Raw genomic sequence first — 21,515 nt, 5'->3', positions numbered from 1 at the left:
CTGAAACAACCGATGTGCTCAGCTGAGCTTGTTCACTAACAACAGAGGAGGGCGGAGAAACGCTGGGGGAGGGGATGACATTGTCGGACGGTTTGAGAGAAAGGAACAGAGATGCCTGAAGGGAGAGGGAGGAGGATTTACTGAGCGCACAGGGAAGGCAGAGGAGTGATTGAGGAGGGGCACAGGAGACACGTGACAGGGAGGAGGAGGAGCATTTACTGAGCGCACAGGAAAGGAGAGGAGTGATTGAGGAGGGCACAGGAGACACGTGAGAGGGAGGAGGAGGATTTAATGAGCGCACCAGGAAGGAGAGGAGTGATTGAGGAGGACACAGGAGACACGTGACAGGGAGGAGGAGGATTTACTGAGCAGCACAGGAAGGAGAGGAGTGATTGAGGAGGGGCACAGGAGACACGTGAGAGGGAGGAGGAGGATTTAATGAGCGCACAGGAAGGAGAGGAGTGATTGAGGAGGGCACAGAGCAGACACGTGACAGGGAGAGGAGGATTTACTGAGCGCACAGGAAGGAGAGGAGTGATTGAGGAGGGCACAGGAGACACGTGACAGGGAGGAGGAGGAAAGAGGAGGGAGTTGGCCGTGTGTGACAGACAAGGGGCCTCAATGTGACTGATACAGGACTCCAGAGCTCTGTGTTATTATTCTTTTACTCACACAAGGGCTGCCAGGTTGGTGGTTTTCCAGACAAATTGTGTTACGTTACACTCCTAATACAAAGGGGGGCTGTGGGAGCACTAATAAGGCTAAGTTAATGTGTATACCTCCCAACTGTCCCTTTTTCAGAGGGAAAGTCCCTCTTTTGACAGCTCAACCCGCAGTCCCTCATTTGTACTGGAAAGTCCCTCTTTTCTCTGCACTGAACAGCCAGAAAAAGAAACAAAGTTTCTCACTTAATTGGCTTTTAGCAGAGAGCCAGAACAGCCTAACAGGTGCAAATAAGATACTTTGTAACAATTTTGAGACACAAAAACACAGTTTAAATAAGGAGAAATATTTTCAAACTTTTAATAACTTGCCAAATTTTGTAAAACGAACATGGAATTAGGGGGTGTGGTCACAGAAGGGGCGTGGTCAAAAAAGTTTTGCTGCGCTACGTGCGGAAAAACATTTTTGACCCTCTTTTTACTTTCAAAATGTTGGAGTATCTAATGTGTATTAAATACAATGGAAGTGTCACTGACTGGGCCAATGAATTAATGCACATCCCTGGTCCCGTCTGCATAAGTAATTCAGTATAAATACAAGTGTAAGTGTCCACAAACACAGGGGTTTAGTTTACAAAGTTCTGATCATTAAAGTCTGATAAGTCACAAAACCTCGTCAAGGTAAACTCCACACGGTGATCCCTAACTTGTTCCCTCCAGTCCGTAGTATAAAGGCTCTTGTGCTTCTCTCTATAGTAACATTCATTGGAGTAAATGTCTGTGTGAATCAAATCAAATTCTAATCAAAGTTTTTTTTCAAAAAAACCCTTCGATTTTTCAAAGTCCACCAAATGACTCCAAATAGGTTCTAGGAGATCCCCATAGGCTAAATCAGCAATTCTGCAGGTTTTAGATTACGAATGGTAGAAGTTGAATTTTAAAAGAAACAGTACATTATAAATTTCGATATTTGAATTTTCAAATTTGAATTGAATTTAGACTATTCTATAGTCAAAGTAGACAAAACTTTGAATTTTTTTAATTTGAATTTTCACTTGGACCTTTGATAGATCTGCCCCTTATAGTTACTGGGAGTTTTTTCTCAACAAAGTAATGTGGGGCTGCTGCTGCCTGAGACAAAATTTGCCCCTTTCCACGTGTCTTGCAGTGTAGTTGTATGACCACTGGTTACTCACTGTATTAACTTGTTTGTTTCTATCCAGGGAGGATTAAGATCACACTAGTTATTGTGAGTGGAGCTGCCATACTCCCTCCCTCCTCTCACTCACCTCTTTTCTAGTGTAACAATACAAATTATTCTGAGCCTGATACTCATCCTATTCAGGAACTGAGAGGGTTAACTCACAGGAAAACAAAGTGCTGTTTGTTTTTGATAAAAGGGAACTTTCAGTTTCGTTTCTTGTTCAGTTGCTGTTCCTGCTCTCAGTGATGGCGGCTGCTGATCTGAGAGACGAGCTGAGCTGCTCCATCTGCCTGAGCATTTATACTGATCCTGTATCCCTGCCGTGTGGCCATAACTTCTGCCGGGGCTGTATTGGGACAACATGGGACACCCAGGAGGGATCTGGGGCTTATTCCTGCCCTGAATGCAGACAGGAGTTTAAGGAGCGCCCTGCCCTGCCCAGGAACAGAACTCAGCCGGAGCCGGGGGAGACTGGGATTCCCTGCACCTACTGTGACTCCCATGTACCTGCTGTTAAATCCTGTCTCCTGTGTGAGTCTTCTCTGTGTGAGACCCACCTGAAGGTGCACAGCAAGTCAGCGAAACACGTCTTAATAGAACCCACAATGCACCTGGAGGACAAGAAATGCTCAGTCCATGATGAACCCCTGAAATATTACTGCTGGGAGGAGTCTGTCTGTGTCTGTGTGTCCTGCTGTCTGGCCGGAGAGCACAGGGGCCACAGGGTGGAGCTGCTGAGTGAGGCCTCTGAGAAGAAGAAAGAGAAAGTGAGGAAAGTTCTGGAGAAACTGAGACCAGAGAGAGAGGAGACTGAGAGAGGAGCCCAGAGACTGCAGGAGCGCAGGAGAGAAGTGGCAGAAAAAGCAGCCGGTGAGACAGAGAGAGTCACTGCCCTGTTTAGAGACATCAGGGAACAGCTGGAAGCCCTAGAGAAGAGACTCCTGAGTGACATCTCCAGCCAGAAAGAGAAGCTCTCACTCACACTCACTGATCTGATGGAGCAGCTGGAAATAAAGAAGGACGAGCTGTCCAGGAAGATCCGTCACATTGAGGAGCTGTGCAACATGGCAGATCCATTCACTGTCCTACAGGAACGGGAATCACATGGAGCTGAATTGTATGGAGCTGCAGATAATGAGGGGGGCAGAGAGAGAGAGGATTCATTGTTCTCATTTTTGACTGCTTTTCTGCCTTGGGGAAAGGGAAAGAACACACAGATGAATAGAGACAGCTTACAAGAGAGACATGATATAAAGGTCCCTGCTGTAGGGGATCTGGATGTGGATCTGATCTCAGAGACATTACTCACAGGCTTAGCTGCCATTGGGACTGGGGTAAAGGGAAGGATCTATGGGCAGGAGGCAACAGACCTGTTACTGGATATAAACACGGCTCATAATCGTGTATCTGTATCAGGGGACAGGAAATCTGCTTCCTACTCACTAACACAACTACATTACCCACAATCCCCAGAGAGATTTCAGAAATATGCTCAGGCTTTAAGCAGCAGGAGTTTCCCCTCAGGGCGACATTACTGGGAAGTGGAGGTCAGTGAATCAGGGGACTGGGGGGTAGGGGTGTCCTATCCCAGTATAGAGAGGGGAGGGGGTCAGTCCTGTATTGGGAATAATAACAAGTCCTGGTGTTTGTACAGATGGGATAATAACAGATATTCAGTGGGACATGACAGTGAATGGACAGATTTACCCCACCTCCCTTCCTGCAGGAGAATCAGGATCTCATTGGACTATGAGGCCGGACGTCTGTCCTTTTATGAGCTGAGTGAGCCAATCAGACACTTACACACCTTCACTGCCACATTCACTGAGCCCCTTCATGTTGCATTCTGGGTGAGGAGGGAAGGTGACTGGGTGAGATGGAGAGAAAAAAGAGATGAAGTACTGACACTAGAGAGAGACAAACAGATAAGAGACAGGAAGGATCTGACCCCAGACATAGAGAAGTTCTATCTAAAGACTCAGATGCAGGAGGAGGATGTTGTGTCTCATATAATCCACACGGGGGAGACAGAGAGGGAAGAGTTGGTCGGGCAGATCCCTGACATGGAGGAGATGTGTAACATGTGTGATACATTGTGTTCCTTACTGGCACAGGAATCACATGGAGCTGCACTGTGTGGGGCTGAGGGGGCACATAATGAGGGGGGCACAGATGGGATAATGGCCCCTGGATTGGCTCATATTGTGCTGGGTATAAGGACACTGATCTATGGGCAGGAGGCTACAGACCTGTTACTGGATATAAACATGGCTGGGAATCATGTATCTGTATCAAGGGACAGGAAATCTGCTTCCTACTCACTAACAAAACTACATTACCCACAATCCCCAGAGAGATTTCAGGATTGGCCTCAGACTTTAAGCAGCAGGAGTTTCTCCTCAGGGCGACATTACTGGGAAGTGGAGGTCAGTGAATCAGGGGTGTGGAGGGTAGGGGTGGCCTATCCCAGTATAGAGAGGAGAGGGGGTCAGTCTGATATTGGGAATAATAACAAGTCCTGGTGTTTGTACAGATGGAATAATAATAACAGATATTCAGTGAGACATGACAGTAAATGGACAGAGTTACACCACGTCTCTTCCTGCAGGAGAATCAGGATCTCATTGGACTATGAGGCCGGACGTCTGTCCTTTTATGAGCTGAGTGAGCCAATCAGACACTTACACACCTTCACTGTCACATTCACTGAGCCCCTCCATGCTGCATTCTGGGTATTGGAGTCTGGTGTTTGGGTGAGAATCATTAGTTAGGGCACAGGCCACTGTAGATTTAGAAGTAAAATCACATTCCTCTCGGGCTCATTTAGTGGCCACATCCCTATATCACGGCCCTTTTTATAAAATTTGTCAGGAAAGTCTGAACACATTTCTGGGAGTTCTAGGGCCATGTTTTATTTGTTATTACAGTTTTACTAATGAAGAGACCTCTCCCAAGAGACCTGCTGATCTTATTAGTTACAATTGTATCTCGGTGCAGGTGCTGAGTATTCTGGGATCTGACAAAAGTCTCCTTATCTCATCAAAACTGTTACTAACTCTGTGAATGTAATGTGTGTTATACAATATTCTGTGGGTATGGGGGGGGCAGATTATATTAGAGACAAGAAGCCAAATACATTAACCCCATATTAACCCTGGGGCACAGCTCTTATGTGAGGGGATTATGCCAAGATTTTACTGAAGTTATACACTGATCATGTGACTAAAGAGTATACGGCCAGACAATTAGTTTGGCAGTGACAGTATTAATTAGCCCCACCCATTTCCCGCAAGGTCACACCCACTGATATTTCCTATAGGGAATGGCACATGGGGGAGTGAGAGGACTGTGCCAGTCACATGATTAACAGCTCAGTTGGTGCAGCAAATGGCTCAGTTGCCCCTGAGTAGTGAGCCCAGGACTGATTCACTGGTCACTAAGGCAATTATCCATGATCTCCCTCTAACTGACCTCACCACTGTGTGTGTATAAATAAAATAGGTCCGGATTTTAGCAAATAATGTGCCTGAGACTTTGTGACTCTTCTCTTCTTACTGTATGGGAGGGGCTTGTGTTTATTGTATGGAATATGCTGCTTTGTGATTGGCTGACATCAGTGATATTCACAATCATCTATAAACCTAATAATGAATAAATGTTAAATTCCTGCCAGAAATTATATTTTAATCTGCTGAGAGAGCTACAGTTTATATCCTGTAATTAATCTGATGGCTAAAGGCAACACAATAACTATAATAAAGTTTTTGAATATTTTTGTTGGTTATTAATAATAAAATGTGAGTGTTTCCCAGTGATGCCTCAGTCTTCTCCACTATTATCCGGTCCCTTTGGGTTCATGTTTATGGACACAATTGACTAACAGAGGAACCAATGATGAATTCAGAGGAATATTCCTGAGCAAGTGAATTGTGTTGTTTGCAGGTGAATCAGTGAGTGTAGGTCAGGCCCAGCCAGTTGAGTTGCTCAGAGGGGTCCCAACTGCTGCTATTCACAGGCTTCTTATTCACCCAAATGACTTTATATCCATATATACTAGGGAAGCTTCTGCCCAATCACCAATCATGACTTCTGATGTCCTTATCACATTCCTATCAATCCTTGCTTCAGTGAGCTTACAATCTAATGTCCGTATTATATTCACCCACACTAGGGGCAGTTTCCAGTTAGCCTGCCTGTGTATGAGGCAGATGTGCTGATCACTGAGCCCCTGTGTTACCCATAGTATAATTATTACATACAACCTTCCTTTGCAAAAAGGAATTTCTTCTTTTCTTCTTTTTCTTCCTTTGCAAAAGGAATTTATTAGACAATGATTTCACTACTGGTTCTGTAAGTGCAGGTTTGTCTGAATATAAAACTGCTCCCAGATTCATATTATGGGAAATGGAGAAAGAGAAAAGTTCTGGTTGGAAATGTGTTAGTGTTATCCCCAGTAGTTATTAGTGGATCAAACACAGACAAGTCCATATCACATTCCCAATGATTTGTATGGAGGGGAGAAGAAATAGTGACATTACAGGAATACGTTGGTCACCTACAGGTAAGTACTTATCACTAGTGATCACTTGAATCTGTTTTGCTTCACCAAAAAATCTGCCAAACTGCTGAAAAATTTGTGACGGATAAAAACTCACAAAACTGCATTAAAGTGAATAGGTGACAATTTTCTTTGCAAGTGACATATTTTTCTTACTCCAAATACATCAAAATCAATGGGCGTTTTTTTTCATGCAGTGACTTTTTTTTGTCTCAAGTTTTTTCTGCTGCAAATTTTTGCTAAATAAATCTCGGATGGCAAAATGCAAATTTTGCTCTGAGTCCATGACTGGCAAAAGAATTTGCTCATCACTAGTAAGTACTTATCACTAGAGACGAGTTCATTTTACAGTTTTGTAGTGAAATTCATGTCATTTACCAATTCTGCAAACCTGCATTAGAATTCTGCATTTTGTGTTACCCCCCAAACAATCCTGATTTGTTGTGCCTAAAAAAAATATGGAGAAAACATCTATTGACTGCTATACATTTGCACATAATATGATTAAACATGAAACTACGCCCATTGACTTTAATGTATCTGGCATAGATTTTGCTAAATTTTCAACAGTTTTGCAAATGTTTTGATGAAAAAGAAATGGGCAGTTTTGTTGATCACTACTTATCACTGGACAGTGACTCCTGCATGTAGAGAGACAGATCCCTGAGAGACAATAGTGAAGAGTAAGTTGCTGATCACAAACTGCTCAGAATGTTTTATTCATTATATTTCCACAGAATGTGGCTTCAACTTCCTTCTCCATGTTCAGGATAATTCCCCCGACTACATTAATTACACATATCCAATGGTTTTAAAGGAGTTGTTCACCTTTGAGATAACTGTCAGTACGATATAGAGAGAGATATTCTGAGACCATTTGCAATTGGTTTTCATTTTTTATTATTTAAGGTTTTTGAGTTATTTAGCTTTTTATTCAGCAGCTCTTTCGTTTGCATTTTAAGCAATCTGGTAGCTACGGTCCAAATTACCTTACAGAGCATTTGTTTTTAGAAGGGGTCAGCGACACCCATTTGAAAGCTGGAAAGCGTCAGAAGAAAAAGACAAATAATTATAAAACTATAAAAAGTAAATAACGAAAAACAATTTAAAAGTTGTGTAGAATTGGCCATTGTATGACATACAAAAAGTTACTAAAAGTTGAACCACCCCTTTAATGTTATGTGTACAAGTAATTGTTATTGAAAGCAGAGTTTATCCCTTTCTGTTCTATGGTTGTGACTTGTGAAGCAATGTAGGCAGCACTCGGCTCTCCTCCTGCTCTGTAAATCCCCTGGTGTTGCTGCAGATAAGAATAGACTATTACACTGTAAAACATTGGGTATTGGAAAATGTTATACTCCAGTATTGATTAAGTTAAAATATGTTTCATTTGTACACTCATGACTTGACATTTACACATCCTTCACACATCCGTTCCCATACTCCATTTGTTGAACCAGCCAACAGCTGGGGTCACAATCCAAAATCAGGCATGCCAGAAAACTTATAGCCTACAAACACTGGTACCAACCAGTAATGATGCACAATCCACTGGCAATGAGCCAGCCACCATACATGCAAACCAGTGGTGGACCAGCCAGCTATTATGTATTCTAACATAGATGTGCAAGGCCATTGTCACACTAGCAGGCCATGATGCCAGTCAGCTGCAGTGTATGCAAAACACCAGGAGTGGAACTCTAATTACACAAGCAATAGTACATAAGCCAGCTATTGTGAATGTCACCCTTGGAGACAAGGTCATCAACTGCACTGGCACCTGACACAAAAGTCAATTTCCACAGTTATTGAACTTGCAAAACCCTGGTCCACAAGCCAGCCTTATTGATAATAAGCAGTGTCATACAAGACCAAAAACAATGCATGGAAGGCAGAAGCAAAGATTAGCTGTAAGCCGACAACCTATGACCACCTGCCGCTGCTGAATACCAATCAGCAACAAAATTATCTATGGGCTGTGAAACTCAGAGCAAACACCAGCTGATGGTACAACCCATGTAGATCCAACCAAATAGCCAATCATGCCTACTGCTGGTGTAACCAGAACCATGCCTGCAAGGATTGTAGACAAGACAAAACCAATGGCTGTTGTCCTGTCAAGGATTGCCGCAAGGCAAACAGACATACCCACCAAGGGCCACAGCAAAGAACAGTAGCCACACCTATCAGTGACAACCGCCTAGCCTGTGCCTATGCACATTATGCAAAGGCTGGCCAGCCACAAGCCCCAAGGACTATAATAAAAACTAGCGGCCACCTTAGCCAAGGGCCATGGAAAAGGCCAAAATCCCAAGAACCCTGGTAAAAGGCAAGCAAGCACCTAAGTTAAGGGCCATGGAAACAGGCCCACAGCCATAATAACCCTGGTAAAAGGACAACCAAACAAATGTGCCAAGGGTAAAAGACCACATGAACCAAAAAGCTCATGCAACAGGCCAGCAGAACAAGGGCCTTTGTAAAAAGGTCAGCAGACCCATGAGCCGAGGGCCATGTTAAAGCCATGGACCCAAAACAAGGGCTCTAACCCAAGCCAAGGGCCATAATAAGAGCCAGAGGCCACACAACCCCAGCTCCCTGGCGAGAGGCCCGAGGCCACCAAAGGGCCATAGACTACAAGCTGGCTTCAAGCATGTTAAAGGTGCCAGTAGACATAACAGTAAGTGCCCTTCAATCTACCAACACTTAAAGAAGGGAAACCTGCAGTCACCAAAACTCAGTAGATGTAGTATAACTGCAACTGAGCTCCCAACAAAAACCACCAGATGGGAATAGGCTATCTAAGAGAAGGCTACATTGCACAAAAAGACACCATATAAATCGGAACACTGCTTGTTAAGTGTGGAAACATCATAGGAAAAAATGGGGTACAATGCCTGCCACAGCAGAACAAACCCCTAGCCAGTCCTGGAAATAGCAGGTGTAATAAGAGCACACTTACCTACTGTGTCTGCACAGAGAACAAACCTAGGACCTCAGGTGACATCAATACAAGAAGTCAGAGGAACCCCGGCACACAACCAGATAATATGCACTAGACAGTAGGAATAATCCAGTCAGATCCTTGGTGGGAGGCTGCTTCTTAGGAGCAGACTCAGGGCGTAACTACAGAGGACGCAGACCCTGCAGCTGCAGATGGGCCCAAAAGGTATAGGGACCCCATGAGGCCCAAATAAAGAGCAATTTCAATATGTATTGGTAAAAAGGCACAACCTCTGGATATGTTAGGGGCCCTAAAATGAATTTGCTGTGGGGCCCAATGACATCAGGTCACAGCACTGAGCAGACTCAATGTAAGGAAGGAAGGGGCTACCATACTGCTTCAGGAGTGCAGCCTCCAGCCAACCCTGCAAGCACCCAGTGTAATAAAAGGCAAATATAACCTCTGTGTCTGCTCAGAGTACAATAGAAACAACAGTAGCAAAGAGGCCAGAGGAGTATCTGCCACCTTACCTGATAGCAATGAAAAGTCTGCAGGATGGAAACTCCAGCCAAAGCCCTGATAGCTTTCAGCTGAGGGACATAATTAGCTTATTAACATGCAGACTTCCCAGTATAAGGGCTCTTACTCATGAGCGTTTTTACCTGCACTCCCCTGCGTTCCATTTTTCTGCGTTCAGCCGCAGGGGAGCACAGGAATAGACGCATTAAATTTTTTCTAATGGGGCTGTACTCACTCAGGCGCATGTAGGCGCCAAACGCAGGTTGAGACGCAACATGCTGCATTTTTCCTGCGTTCGGCGCCTACACGCGCCTGTGTGAGTACAGCCCCATTTGAAATAATGAAATGCGTCTATTCCTGCGCTCCCCTGCGGCTGAACGCCGAAAAACGGAACGCAGGGGAGCGCAGGTAAAAACGCTCATGAGTAAGAGCCCTAATGAATGTTTTAAACACACCGTGGATACTGATAAATCATACTCACCAGATTCAGGTACCATCCTGCTTCAGCAGAGAGATTCACCAACCACTACTGAAAGTACCTTGTGTAAGGGAATTTTGTGAGACTCCAGCTCACAACATATGACTTCATATAATATAAGAAGTCAAAGAAACATAGGCAGCTTGCCAGATAGCTCAGACTTGTCAGCAGGAATATCCAGTCCAGTAGAACACTTCTAGTTAAGTGCAGACTCAGAAGAAAGGAAGGAGGTGCCATATTGCTTGAGCAGTATGGCACTCCTGAAAGTGCTTTAGTAACATGAGCCAATATAACCGTGTGAGCCAAGAGGATGCAGGTTCACCCATACAAAACTTAAAATATTAAACAGCAATAGCAAAGGGGCCAAAAGGAACACCTGCACCTTACCAGATAGTGACTAGTTGGTTGGAAACTCCAGCCAAAGCCCTGATAGCTTTCAGCTGAGGGACATAATTAAGCTTCTTAACATGCAGACTTCCCAGTGAAATTAATATTTCAAACACACAATGAATACTGAGAAATCAAACTCACCGGATTCAGGTACCACACTGCTTAGGCAGAGGGATTCACCAGCCAGTACTTAAAGTACCTTGTGTAACATGAGCCAATAATGCATTTTGCACAGAGGACTCCAGCTCACAACATAAGACTTCAGATAATACAAGAAGTCAGAGGAACACAGGCACCTTAGCAGATAGCTCAGGCTTGTCAGCAGGAATATCCAGACAGGTGGAACACTGCTTGTTAAGAGCAGACTCATAAGAAGGAAGGAGGTGCCATACTGCTTGAGCAGTGCAACCTCTAGCCCTTCCTGGAGGTGCCTTAGTAACATGAGCCAATATAACTTCTGTGTCTGCATAGAGGATGCAGGTTCACTCATACAAGGCTTAAAATATTAAACAGCAATAGCAGCAGGCCGAAGGCACACCTGCACCTTATCAGACTTATTAGCTGGATGGAAACTCCAGCCAAAGCCCAAATAGCTCTCAGCTGAGGGACATAATTAGCTAATTAGCATGCAGACTTCCCAGTGCACTGAGCATTTTTAAAAACACACAAGAATCAGACTCACCAGCTTCAGCCAGTTATAACTAGCCCATATACATACCCATGGCCCTTTTGCAGACGTTCTGTAAAGCCTCACGTAACTCAAAAGAAAAGGGGAGTCCAAAAATCTCACAGGTAACATTGTGGAAGCTCACACCTGAGTCTGTTCCCAAAAAAGCACTAGATTGAATCTTGTGCCTCACTGGACATATAGCAGGGGGCTATTTTAGCACAGGGCTAGGACCATGGATATGCCCACACCTGCACTTCTTCCCAATAAGCGATAATTTACAGATTATGGGTCTTGAGGCATCAGGTAAATTCTTCTTCATTACCTGGGAATCATCCCTATGTGTCCACACAGAGGTATAAAATAAACAAAAAAATACAAAAGAAAAAACAAAAACTGTGTTTGAGGGGGAGATCCAACCTCCCTGTCCAATAGGACAAAAAATAACTGTGGTGAGGAGGAAGTCATGTGGTCTTATAGGTCATGATTCATTTCGATTGGCTGTGTTATAGGTCCTACCTACCTATAGGTCCTACCTCCAGGTCTGGGAGGGGCAATGCCCATGTGTACTGACATGGAGGGATGTAGAAGAAAGATTGTTACCAAGAAGATGTACATAAAATACAGAAATACCAACTGTGCTGCCCTCATAGCTATTCTGGTAGAATGACATTGTTGATAACTGCACTGCCATCTAGTGGCCACTCACTGAAGCAGGTAGAAAAGAAAAGGAAGATTATATGTAACCAGGACTGCCTAAATACCAAAAATGAGAGTTTTGATTTTCCCATAAGGCATTATGGGCGGAGACATGCAAATCACTCCTTTGTGTCCCTTTGGCCAACTATGCATCCAGAACCGCTGGTTTATAGCACAGATACAGCCTAATGGTTCAGAGCCATATATCCAAACTATCAGACAGTCTGTTTCAATCTTGTTAGATCTCATCAGTGCAAGATATTGGAACATGGCTTCTGAGAGGTAGGACTTGGAGAAAAAAGGAACCAATTCTGGTTATGGTGAGAAGGGCTGAAATGAGCCAAAAAGCCTTTAGCTAGCAATTGTATGCAAAGTGATGCCTTCTGAAATCCGAAGGTATTTACACAGGGTCGGACTGGCCAGCCGGGGTACCGGGATATAACCTGGTGTTCCCCAGCCTTGGTGGGCCCCTAGGCCCTTTACTTAATGATCTGCGACAGCATTATTATAAAATAAGTTATTCTGTACCATGCGGTGCATGCGACAGGTGATGGAACACATATGCATGCAGGCGGCGTGTGGGCCTCACCAAAATCAGAGTTGCACCGTTTCAATGAGTGAGCCCACCGCCTCCTGGCAGCTAGTGTCCTGGTGTCCATCACTAGTCGCTTCACTTCTGCCCACAATACTTGCCAGTACTGGTTGGAGACTGGCACATCATACCTGGCTTCACTTCACTAATTCTGAGACCTCCAATCAAACCCCTTGTTGCAGCATCACAGAAGGTTATGGTTTCCTGGTGGGCCCCAGGCACCCCAGTCCAACACTGCCCGTATCAAACCCTTCTCTCTTGTGACTCCTTATATTTGGAATGTCATTCCTGAATCTCTCAGCAGAGAATCCTCCTTCAGTGTTTTTATAACAAAACTCAGACTCCCTCTGGGAGCACCTGGATAACAGCTGAACTGGCACTTATATATCAGTGTAACAAACTGTAACTCCCAGCACCTTAATACCCCTCTGAATTGTGTCTGTATGTTACCCTCTCATTTAGACTGTAAGCCCTACGGGGTAGGCTCCTCTAGCCTTTTGTCTCCTTGACACTGAGCACTTGATCTGTATTGTAATTATTTTTTATATTTATGTGAATTGTATTTCTTTTCAAAACTTTTTTATTGGTTTACAGCATTACATTCACTTACATTATGTAGTAACTATTTTTCTTTTTCCTATTTCAGATAACAGATGTTCACCTACGCAGAGGGAATCACCAGCTTTACTGTTAGTTACAATAAATGATGATTTTCCATTTTTATATTGCATACCAATAAAAAAAATGTTTAAAACAAACATAACCGTCTACAGCTGAGTGTTTCTCCAGTTTTGTATACCATATTCTCCTAAAATAGTGCTTTGTGATAATAAAGTATTGTCATATAGATTTCAACTCAACCTAATATCATTGGTCAGTTTGGAGAGTAAGTTACACTTTTTGTGGGAAAACTTCTCAGGAGGATATCAGTATTACATATTAGTATATGATATCCAAGGCGTCCAGATCTTGGTATAGATAGTATAGTTATCAACCGTTATACTTAACTTTCTTTCATTGATCATTATCCAGCTCATTCTATGGCGGAACATAGTTATAGGAATGGTACATTTTTTCCATGAGGCAGCAGTAGTTTGTTTTGCTGCTATGAAGATAAACTGTATCAGTTTTCATGTATATTTATTTGACACTGGAATTTTTGTATTCAACAGCACAAACAATGGGTCTTTTCGAAGATTAACTCCCGTGATTGAGTCTATTAAAGATGCCTCTCTACAATGCCACCATGTATGCAACATCCAGCCCTCTAGTCTACAATTTCTAAAACATGACGGGCTGGAATTGGGATAATATTTATGTAGTTTAGTAGCCACCATGTACCAACCAGATAGCACTTTATATTGTGTTTCTTGTGCCAGTAGATTTATTGAACTTTTGTGTGTAGTTTCCCGAGATTGTTGCCAAAAAATGGGTTCTATTGTCATATTTAGCTCTTTCTCCCATTGTTTGATGTAGTTCGGAGGGGAGAGCGTTGAGGAGTTTAAGATATCTTTATATAGTAAGGTTATTATTCCTCTACTACATGGAAATGTAATACACATTTGTTCCCAAGCAGTCAAGGTTAAAACATTACTGCACCCTTTAAGCACTTTGTTAAGAAAGTGTTGGATCTGAAAATATCTAAAATATTAATTTCCAGGTGGGTCGTGTTGCATAACTATAGTAGCCCATTTTACAATACCATGTAAGCCCAGAAAATGATTCACATACGTCATATTGTGTGTTTGCCACCATTGGAAATTGTATTTCTGTACACCTGGAACAAAAATAGGATCAGTGTCGGACTGGCCCACAGGGATACCAGGAAAACTCCCGGTGGGCCAAGGTGTCAGTGGGCCCTTGTGCTGCTAAACATTTTGCCTATTTCAAGGCCATTCCCTATTTCTATAAGTACAAAGAGGCTAAATAGATGGAATAATAGATTATAGTATGTAAAACTATAAATAGAGGTTGAGCTAGGAGAGGAAGAATATTAGTACTGACAGTGGGCCCCTGGTCTAAATTTTCTTGGTGGGCCCTTGGTCTAAGGTTTTTGGGTGGGCCCCTGGTATCAAAGTCCGACATTGAATAGGAATTCCCAAATACAGGCATAGTGGGACAATGAGGGGAAGCAAGCGTCGCTTGATAATAGTAAAGTAAATTAGGGACACCCAAACCGCCCTTGTTTTTAGGTGTTATAAGTGTTTTTTGTGAAAACCTTGATTTTTTCCCATTCCAGATAAATTTTGTGAGTCTGGCTTGTATTTTGTTTATAGTATATTTTGGGACTTCAATTGGCAACATTCGAAAGTGATATAATATTTTAGGTAGGATCATCATTTTTATCGTATTTATCCTCCCAAGCCATGATATATATATATATATATATATACATATATGTGACCAATTTGAAAGAATTTTTTCTATTTCTGTCCAAAGGTAAGGGTAGTTGGCTTGATATAAACCCTCGAGGTCTGGTGTTATCCTAATCCCTAAGTAAATCAAATATTTGTTTCCATTGTAAATCAAAATTGAGGTGAATTCGTTTTTTTATGCGTCTGACTAATACCTAGGGTTTGAGATTTTGTTGGATTTATCTTTAGTCCAGAGATAATCCCAAAGGTGTGTAGGATATTAAATAGATGAGGTAACAATGAAAGTGGTTTCTTAATTACCAATAACATATCATCTGCAAATAGCATTTGTTTGTGAGCTTGCTGACCTATCAATACTCCAGTTATGTCCGGGTTTTGTCTTATTAGTGCTGCTAGGGGTTCGATTGCCAATATAAAGAGCAGTGGTGAGAGGGGGCAACCTTGTCTTGTCCCTCTATGTACTGTAATAGTGTTATAAGCAAAGGGGCCCCATTTTAAAAAAGCTTGTGGAGTGTTATATAAAGCTTGACTTAGCAAGATAAATTTACCCCCAAAGTTCCATTTTTTCAATATATAATACAGATAATCCCAGGTAACTGTATCAAAAGCTTTCTGTATATCTAATGAGAGTAGGAGCGCTGGGGTTTTGGAAGAGTTAAGAGTGTATATTAGTTGTATTAATCTCCTTATATTTTCTCCACCATCTCTGTTGGGGACAAAGCCGACTTGGTCTTGGTGTATTAAATTTGCCAAAAATGAATTTAAAAGAGTGGCCAGTATTTTGCCTAAAATGTTTACATCATTATTCAGTATGGAGATGGGACGATAATTGCCACAATCTGAGAGGTCTTGTGAATTGTATTTCTAATAATGCACATATTGTTACTTTTTATTTCAATGACCCCTTGTTTGTTACTACTAATTTATTGTTTTGCTGTACAGTGTTTTGCCCTCAGGAAGCGCTATATAAAAAAAATATACATATACACACATAACCTCTTTATATAAACCTGAAATATAATGTTTTTGGCTTAAGTTAAGAGCTGCATAACATCCCTTATGGATTCTATCTGTATTGAACCTTAGGTGTAATAATCTGGCCTGAAATAAACAGTTACTGACATTTTGATCTCACCAAGAATATAAGTTAAATGTAAATTAATACAAAATTCCTCTCATTGATGAATATATACCAGTTTGATTAAAGTAATTGTTAATTGATACAAATAAATTAAACTCATTGACTGAACATTGGCAGATAATAAAGACATGACTGATACACATGTGCCATTATACAATGTGACACAGATATTCCCCCTCCCCCCAGAATAAAATACTGACTGTCAGGTTTGGGCAGAACAAGTTAAACAAACACAAGCAACTTCCTTATCTCACTGGCATTTTTTGAAATCCGTAAGATTAACCATGGTCTCTCTTCTGCTTTGACAGATCCAAAAATAAGTGAGACTGCTGAGACTGCTGGTTCTGGGCATGAGACAGCCCAAGCCAATCACAGGCTGAATTCAGATGAGCTGCATTCATAAGAGACAATATCCAACCAACAGAGAATAAAACTAGAGGGTAAGTGACGTCAGTATATTGTTATAATATGTTACTGACAGACAAACAGATCTTACAGGCAGCACAGAATAACTCTCTGGCCCAGTGCTGAGATCCTGCAATAATTCTATAGCCACTCGTTAGCCCAGCCCTGGAGAACAAGAGGGAATAAAATACAGAAGAACAATCAGTTCTACAGCAGTGACTTATATACAGGACCTAAGTATCTATATATGATTCACTGGCCCTGGATTCCCTGAGCCCGACTTTCCAATGCTGCCCCTCCTCACCCCTCAGATCTGCCGTTAGGAGCTTTGACACCAATCAAGGGCGCAGATCACTAGTGCAGCACAAAAGCCAAAATTCTCATTTAAAAATTGAAATTTTGTTCTTATAGTTACTGGGAGTGACTTTTCAACAACATGGTAATGTGGGGCTGCTGCTGCCTGAGATATGATTTGCCCCTTTCCTCATGTCTGTACCCCTGCTGCCAACATCACTCACTCACCATTGAGCTGTCAGTAGAGCTGAGAGTTGTAGTTGCAGTGTAGCTGTATGACCACTGGTTACTCACTGTATCATACCTCCCAACATTTTGGAAGTAAAAAGAGGGACAACATTTTTTTTTGCAAGTAGTGCAGCAACATTTTTTGACCATGCCCCTTTCTGTGGCCTCACCCCCTGATTACCATGTTAATTTAACAAAATTTGGCAGGTTATGAAAGTTTGAAAATATTTCTCCTTATCTAAACTGTTTTTTTGTGTCTCAAAATTGCTACAAAGTATCTTATTTGCACCTGTTAGCTGTTCTGGGCTCTTTGCTAAAAGCTAATTAAGTTAGAAACTTAGTTTCTTTTTCTGGTTGTTCAGTGCAGAGAAAAGAGGGACTTTCCAGTGCAAATGAGGGACTGCGGGTTGAGCTGTCAAAAGAGGGACTGTCCTTCCGAAAAAGGGACAGTTGGGAGGTATGCTGTATTAACTCGGTTGTTTCTTTCCAGGGAGGATTAAGATCACACTAGTTATTATGAGTGGAGCTGCCATACTCCCTCCCTCCTCTCACTCACCTCTTTTCTCACTGTTACAAAGTTTCTTGTCTAAAGCTACAAATTATTCTGAGCCTGATCCTCACTGTATTCAGAAACTGAGAGGGTTAACTCCCAGGAGTACAAAGTGCTGTTTGTCTTTGATAAAAGGGAACTTTCAGTTTCGTTTCTTGTTCAGTTGCTGTTCCTGCTCTCAGTGATGGCGTCGGCTGCTGATCTGAGAGACGAGCTGAGCTGCTCCATCTGCCTGAGCATTTATACTGATCCTGTATCCCTGCCGTGTTCCCATAACTACTGCCGGGGCTGTATTGGGACAACATGGGACACCCAGGAGGGATCTGGGGCTTATTCCTGCCCTGAATGCAGACAGGAGTATGAGGAGCGCCCTGCCCTGCCCAGGAACAGAACTCTGGGGAACATAGCAGAGCGATTCCTTTCTGCTCAGCCGGAGCCGGGGGAGACTGGGATTCCCTGCACCTACTGTGTCCTCTCTCCTGTACCTGCTGTTAAATCCTGTCTCCTGTGTGAGGCTTCTCTGTGTAATAAGCACCTGGGAATGCACAGCAAGTCAGCGAAACACGTCTTAATAGAACCCACAATGCACCTGGGGGACAAGAAATGCTCAGTCCATGATGAACCCCTGAAATATTACTGCTGGGAGGAGTCTGTCTGTGTCTGTGTGTCCTGCTTTCTGGCCGGAGAGCACAGGGGCCACAGGGTGGAGCTGCTGAGTGAGGCCTCTGAGAAGAAGAAAGAGACACTGAGGAAAGTTCTGAAGAAACTGAGGCCAGAGAGAAAGGAGACTAAGAGAGGAGCCCAGAGACTGCAGGAGCGCAGGAGAGAAGTGGCAGAAAAAGCAGCTGGTGAGACAGAGAGAGTCACTGCCCTGTTTAGAGACATCAGGGAACAGCTGGAAGCCCTAGAGAAGAGACTCCTGAGTGACATCTCCAGGGAAGAAGAGAAGGTTTCCCTCCAACTCCATGATCTGATCCAGGAGCTGGAAATAAAGAAGGACGAGCTGTCCAGGAAGATCCGTCACATTGAGGAGCTGTGCAACATGGCAGATCCACTCACTGTCCTACAGGAACGGGAATCACATGGAGCTGAATTGTATGGAGCTGCAGATAATGAGGGGGGCAGAGAGAGAGAGGATTCATTGTTTCCATTATTGCCTGTTTTTCTGCCTTGGCGAAAGGGAAAGAACACACAGATGAATAGAGACAGGTTACAAGAGAGACATGATATAAAGGTCCCTGCTGTAGGGGATGTGGATCTGATCTCAGAGACATTACTCACAGGCTTAGCTGCCATTGTGACTGGGGTAAAGGGAAGGTGGATCTATGGGCAGGAGGCTACAGACCTGTTACTGGATATAAACATGGCTGGGAATCGTGTATCTGTATCAGGGGACAGGAAATCTGCTTCCTACTCACTAAGAGAACTACATTACCCACAATCCCCAGAGAGATTTCAGAATAGGGAGCAGACTTTAAGCAGCAGGAGTTTCCCCTCAGGACGACATTACTGGGAAGTGGAGGGCAATGAATCAGGGAACTGGAGGGTAGGGGTGGCCTATCCCAGTATAGAGAGGGGAGGGGGTCTGTCCTTGATTGGGAATAATAACAAGTCCTGGGCTTTGTACAGATGGGCTGATGACAGATATTTTGTGGGACATGATTGTGAATGGACATATTTACAACACGTCTCTTCCTGCAGGAGAATCAGGATCTCATTGGACTATGAGGCCGGACGTCTGTCCTTTTATGAGCTGAGTGAGCCAATCAAACGCTTACACACCTTCACTGCCAAATTCACTGAGCCCCTCCATGCTGCATTCTGTGTAGGGAGGAACGATTCCTGTGTGAGAATCATTAGTTAGGGCACAGGCCACTGTAGATCTAGAAGTAAAATCACATTCCTCTCGGGCTCATTGAGTGGCCACGTCCCTATATCACAGCCCTTTTTATAAAATTTGTCAGGAAAGTCTGAACACATTTCTGGAGTTTTAGGGCCATGTTTTATGTGTTATTACAGTTATGCTAATGAAGAGACCTCTCCCAAGAGACCTGCTGATCTTATTAGTTACAATTGTATCTCAGTGCAGGTGCTGAGTATTCTGGGATCTGACAAAAGTCTCCTTTATCTCATTCAGTTTGTGAAACTTTGTTACTTTTCCTGCTCATTCAGTGTCAGGGATCAAAGAGAAATGTGAGATGTGAATAAGAATTTGGGACTATGGGCTGAGCTGTCACAACCAGAACTGTCCTGTGAATGTACAATATACAATATGTGTGTTATACAATATTCTGTGGGTATGGGGGGGGGCAGATTATATTAGAGACAAGAAGCCAAATACATTAACCCCATATTAACCCTGGGGCACAGCTCTTATGTGAGGGGATTATCCCAAGATTTTACTGAAGTTATACACTGATCATGTGACTAAGAAGGATATGGCCAGACAATTAGTTTGGCAGTGACAGTGTAAATTCGCCCCACCCATTTCCTTTAAGGCCACACCCACTGATATTTCCTATAGGGAATTGCACATGGGGGAGTGAGAGGACTGTGCCAGTCACATGATTAACAGCTCAGTTGGTGCAGCAAATGGCTCAGTTGCCCCTGAGTAGTGAGCCCAGGACTGATTCACTGGTCACTAAGGCAATTATCCATGATCTCCCTCTAACTGATCTCACCACTGTGTGTGTATAAATAAAATAGGTCCGGATTTTAGCAAATAATGTGCCTGAGACTTTGTGACTCTTCTCCTCTTACTGTGTGGGAGGGGCTTGTGTTTGTTGTATGGAATATGCTGCATTGTGATTGGCTTATATCAGTGATATTCACATCAGTCAGGTGACACCCCTACTTATCTGCAGCACAGATCAGATGGGGGGGCTGTTCTATTGCAGCTCTATGGGAAAACTGCCTGTTGTCTGATACAGGTGAGAACTGGGACTGCTAATAATAATCTATAAACCTAATTATGAATACATTATTGTATTATTGTATTTTAATCTGCTGAGAGAGCTACAATTTATATCCTGTAAATAATCTGATGGCTAAAGGCAACACAATCCCTATAATAAAGTTTTTGCATATTTTTGTTGGTTATTGTTATTAATAATAAAATGTGAGAATGTTTCCCAGTGATGTTCCCCAGGGTTCATGTTTATGGACACAATTGACTAACAGAGGAACCAATGATGAATTCAGAGGAATATTCCTAAGCAAGTGAATTGTGTTGTTTGCAGGTGAATCAGTGAGTGTAGGTCAGGCCCAGCCAGTTGAGTTGCTCAGAGGGGTCCCAACTGCTGCTACTCACAGGCTTCTTATTCACCCAAATGACTTTATATCCATATATACTAGGGAAGCTTCTGCCCAATGACCAATCATGGCTTCTGATGTCCTTATCACATTCCTATCAATCCTTGCTTCAGTGAGCTTACAATCTAATGTCTGTATTATATTCACCCACTCTAGGGGCAGTTTCTAGTTAAGATTTGAGATCTTAATAAGCGATATAATGTTCCCCTAGGCAAATATCCACTAAATGTTTTTGAATTATCCCCTAAAGTATTTAAATAAAATACATGAAAACAAAAAGATTTCTTTTAATAACCTATGATGTTTTTATTGGTTGTATGAAAGGAATATAGAAGTGCGACTATATGTGTAATACACCTTTAAGAAACACATTGTGTAAATTGTTTGGCTACCAGACTTGCTATAAAGTTGTGTCTTTTTGAAGATCTGTAACACTCTGAGGAAGTGCCATAGGGCATGAAACGCGTCAGTGGTGATCATCATGCACTGTACCTTAGCTA

At 42.8% G+C, this 21,515-nt stretch overlaps 2 protein-coding genes across 2 annotated transcripts; both read left to right on the top strand.

Annotated features, from left to right (window-relative positions):
• Nucleotides 1-1,665: 1,665 nt before the first annotated feature.
• On the top strand, nucleotides 1,666-16,629 carry LOC121395245 (E3 ubiquitin/ISG15 ligase TRIM25-like). Its single transcript, XM_041568278.1, has 2 exons — nucleotides 1,666-4,287; nucleotides 16,535-16,629. The coding sequence occupies exons 1-2, from the start codon at nucleotides 2,112-2,114 to the stop codon at nucleotides 16,627-16,629; spliced, it is 2,271 nt and encodes a 756-aa protein (XP_041424212.1). The 5' UTR covers nucleotides 1,666-2,111.
• Nucleotides 15,372-20,832, top strand: LOC121395244 (E3 ubiquitin-protein ligase TRIM7-like). The gene is made up of 3 exons (XM_041568277.1): nucleotides 15,372-16,666; nucleotides 17,644-18,994; nucleotides 19,136-20,832. The coding sequence occupies exons 2-3, from the start codon at nucleotides 17,888-17,890 to the stop codon at nucleotides 19,565-19,567; spliced, it is 1,539 nt and encodes a 512-aa protein (XP_041424211.1). The 5' UTR covers nucleotides 15,372-16,666; nucleotides 17,644-17,887; the 3' UTR covers nucleotides 19,568-20,832.
• The last annotated feature ends 683 nt before the right edge of the window (nucleotides 20,833-21,515 follow it).

This window comes from Xenopus laevis, chromosome 6S, assembly GCF_017654675.1.
Source record: "Xenopus laevis strain J_2021 chromosome 6S, Xenopus_laevis_v10.1, whole genome shotgun sequence".
NCBI classification, from domain to species: domain Eukaryota; kingdom Metazoa; phylum Chordata; class Amphibia; order Anura; family Pipidae; genus Xenopus; species Xenopus laevis.
Note: the sequence above shows the minus strand (reverse complement) of the source record. Positions and strands in the feature narration are given on the sequence as shown.

What these genes read in the sequence shown, in the direction of transcription:
- LOC121395245 (XM_041568278.1), top strand. Translation starts at nt 2,112, where the DNA reads ATGGCGGCTGCTGATCTGAGAGACGAGCTGAGCTGCTCCATCTGCCTG. An exon ending in AGGGCGACATTACTGGGAAG is followed by an intron (nt 4,288 to 16,534) that starts TGGAGGTCAGTG and finishes CTGCTTTGACAG; the next exon opens with ATCCAAAAATAAGTGAGACT.
- LOC121395244 (XM_041568277.1), top strand. Translation starts at nt 17,888, where the DNA reads ATGGCGTCGGCTGCTGATCTGAGAGACGAGCTGAGCTGCTCCATCTGC. An exon ending in CATTACTCACAGGCTTAGCT is followed by an intron (nt 18,995 to 19,135) that starts GCCATTGTGACT and finishes AGAGAACTACAT; the next exon opens with TACCCACAATCCCCAGAGAG.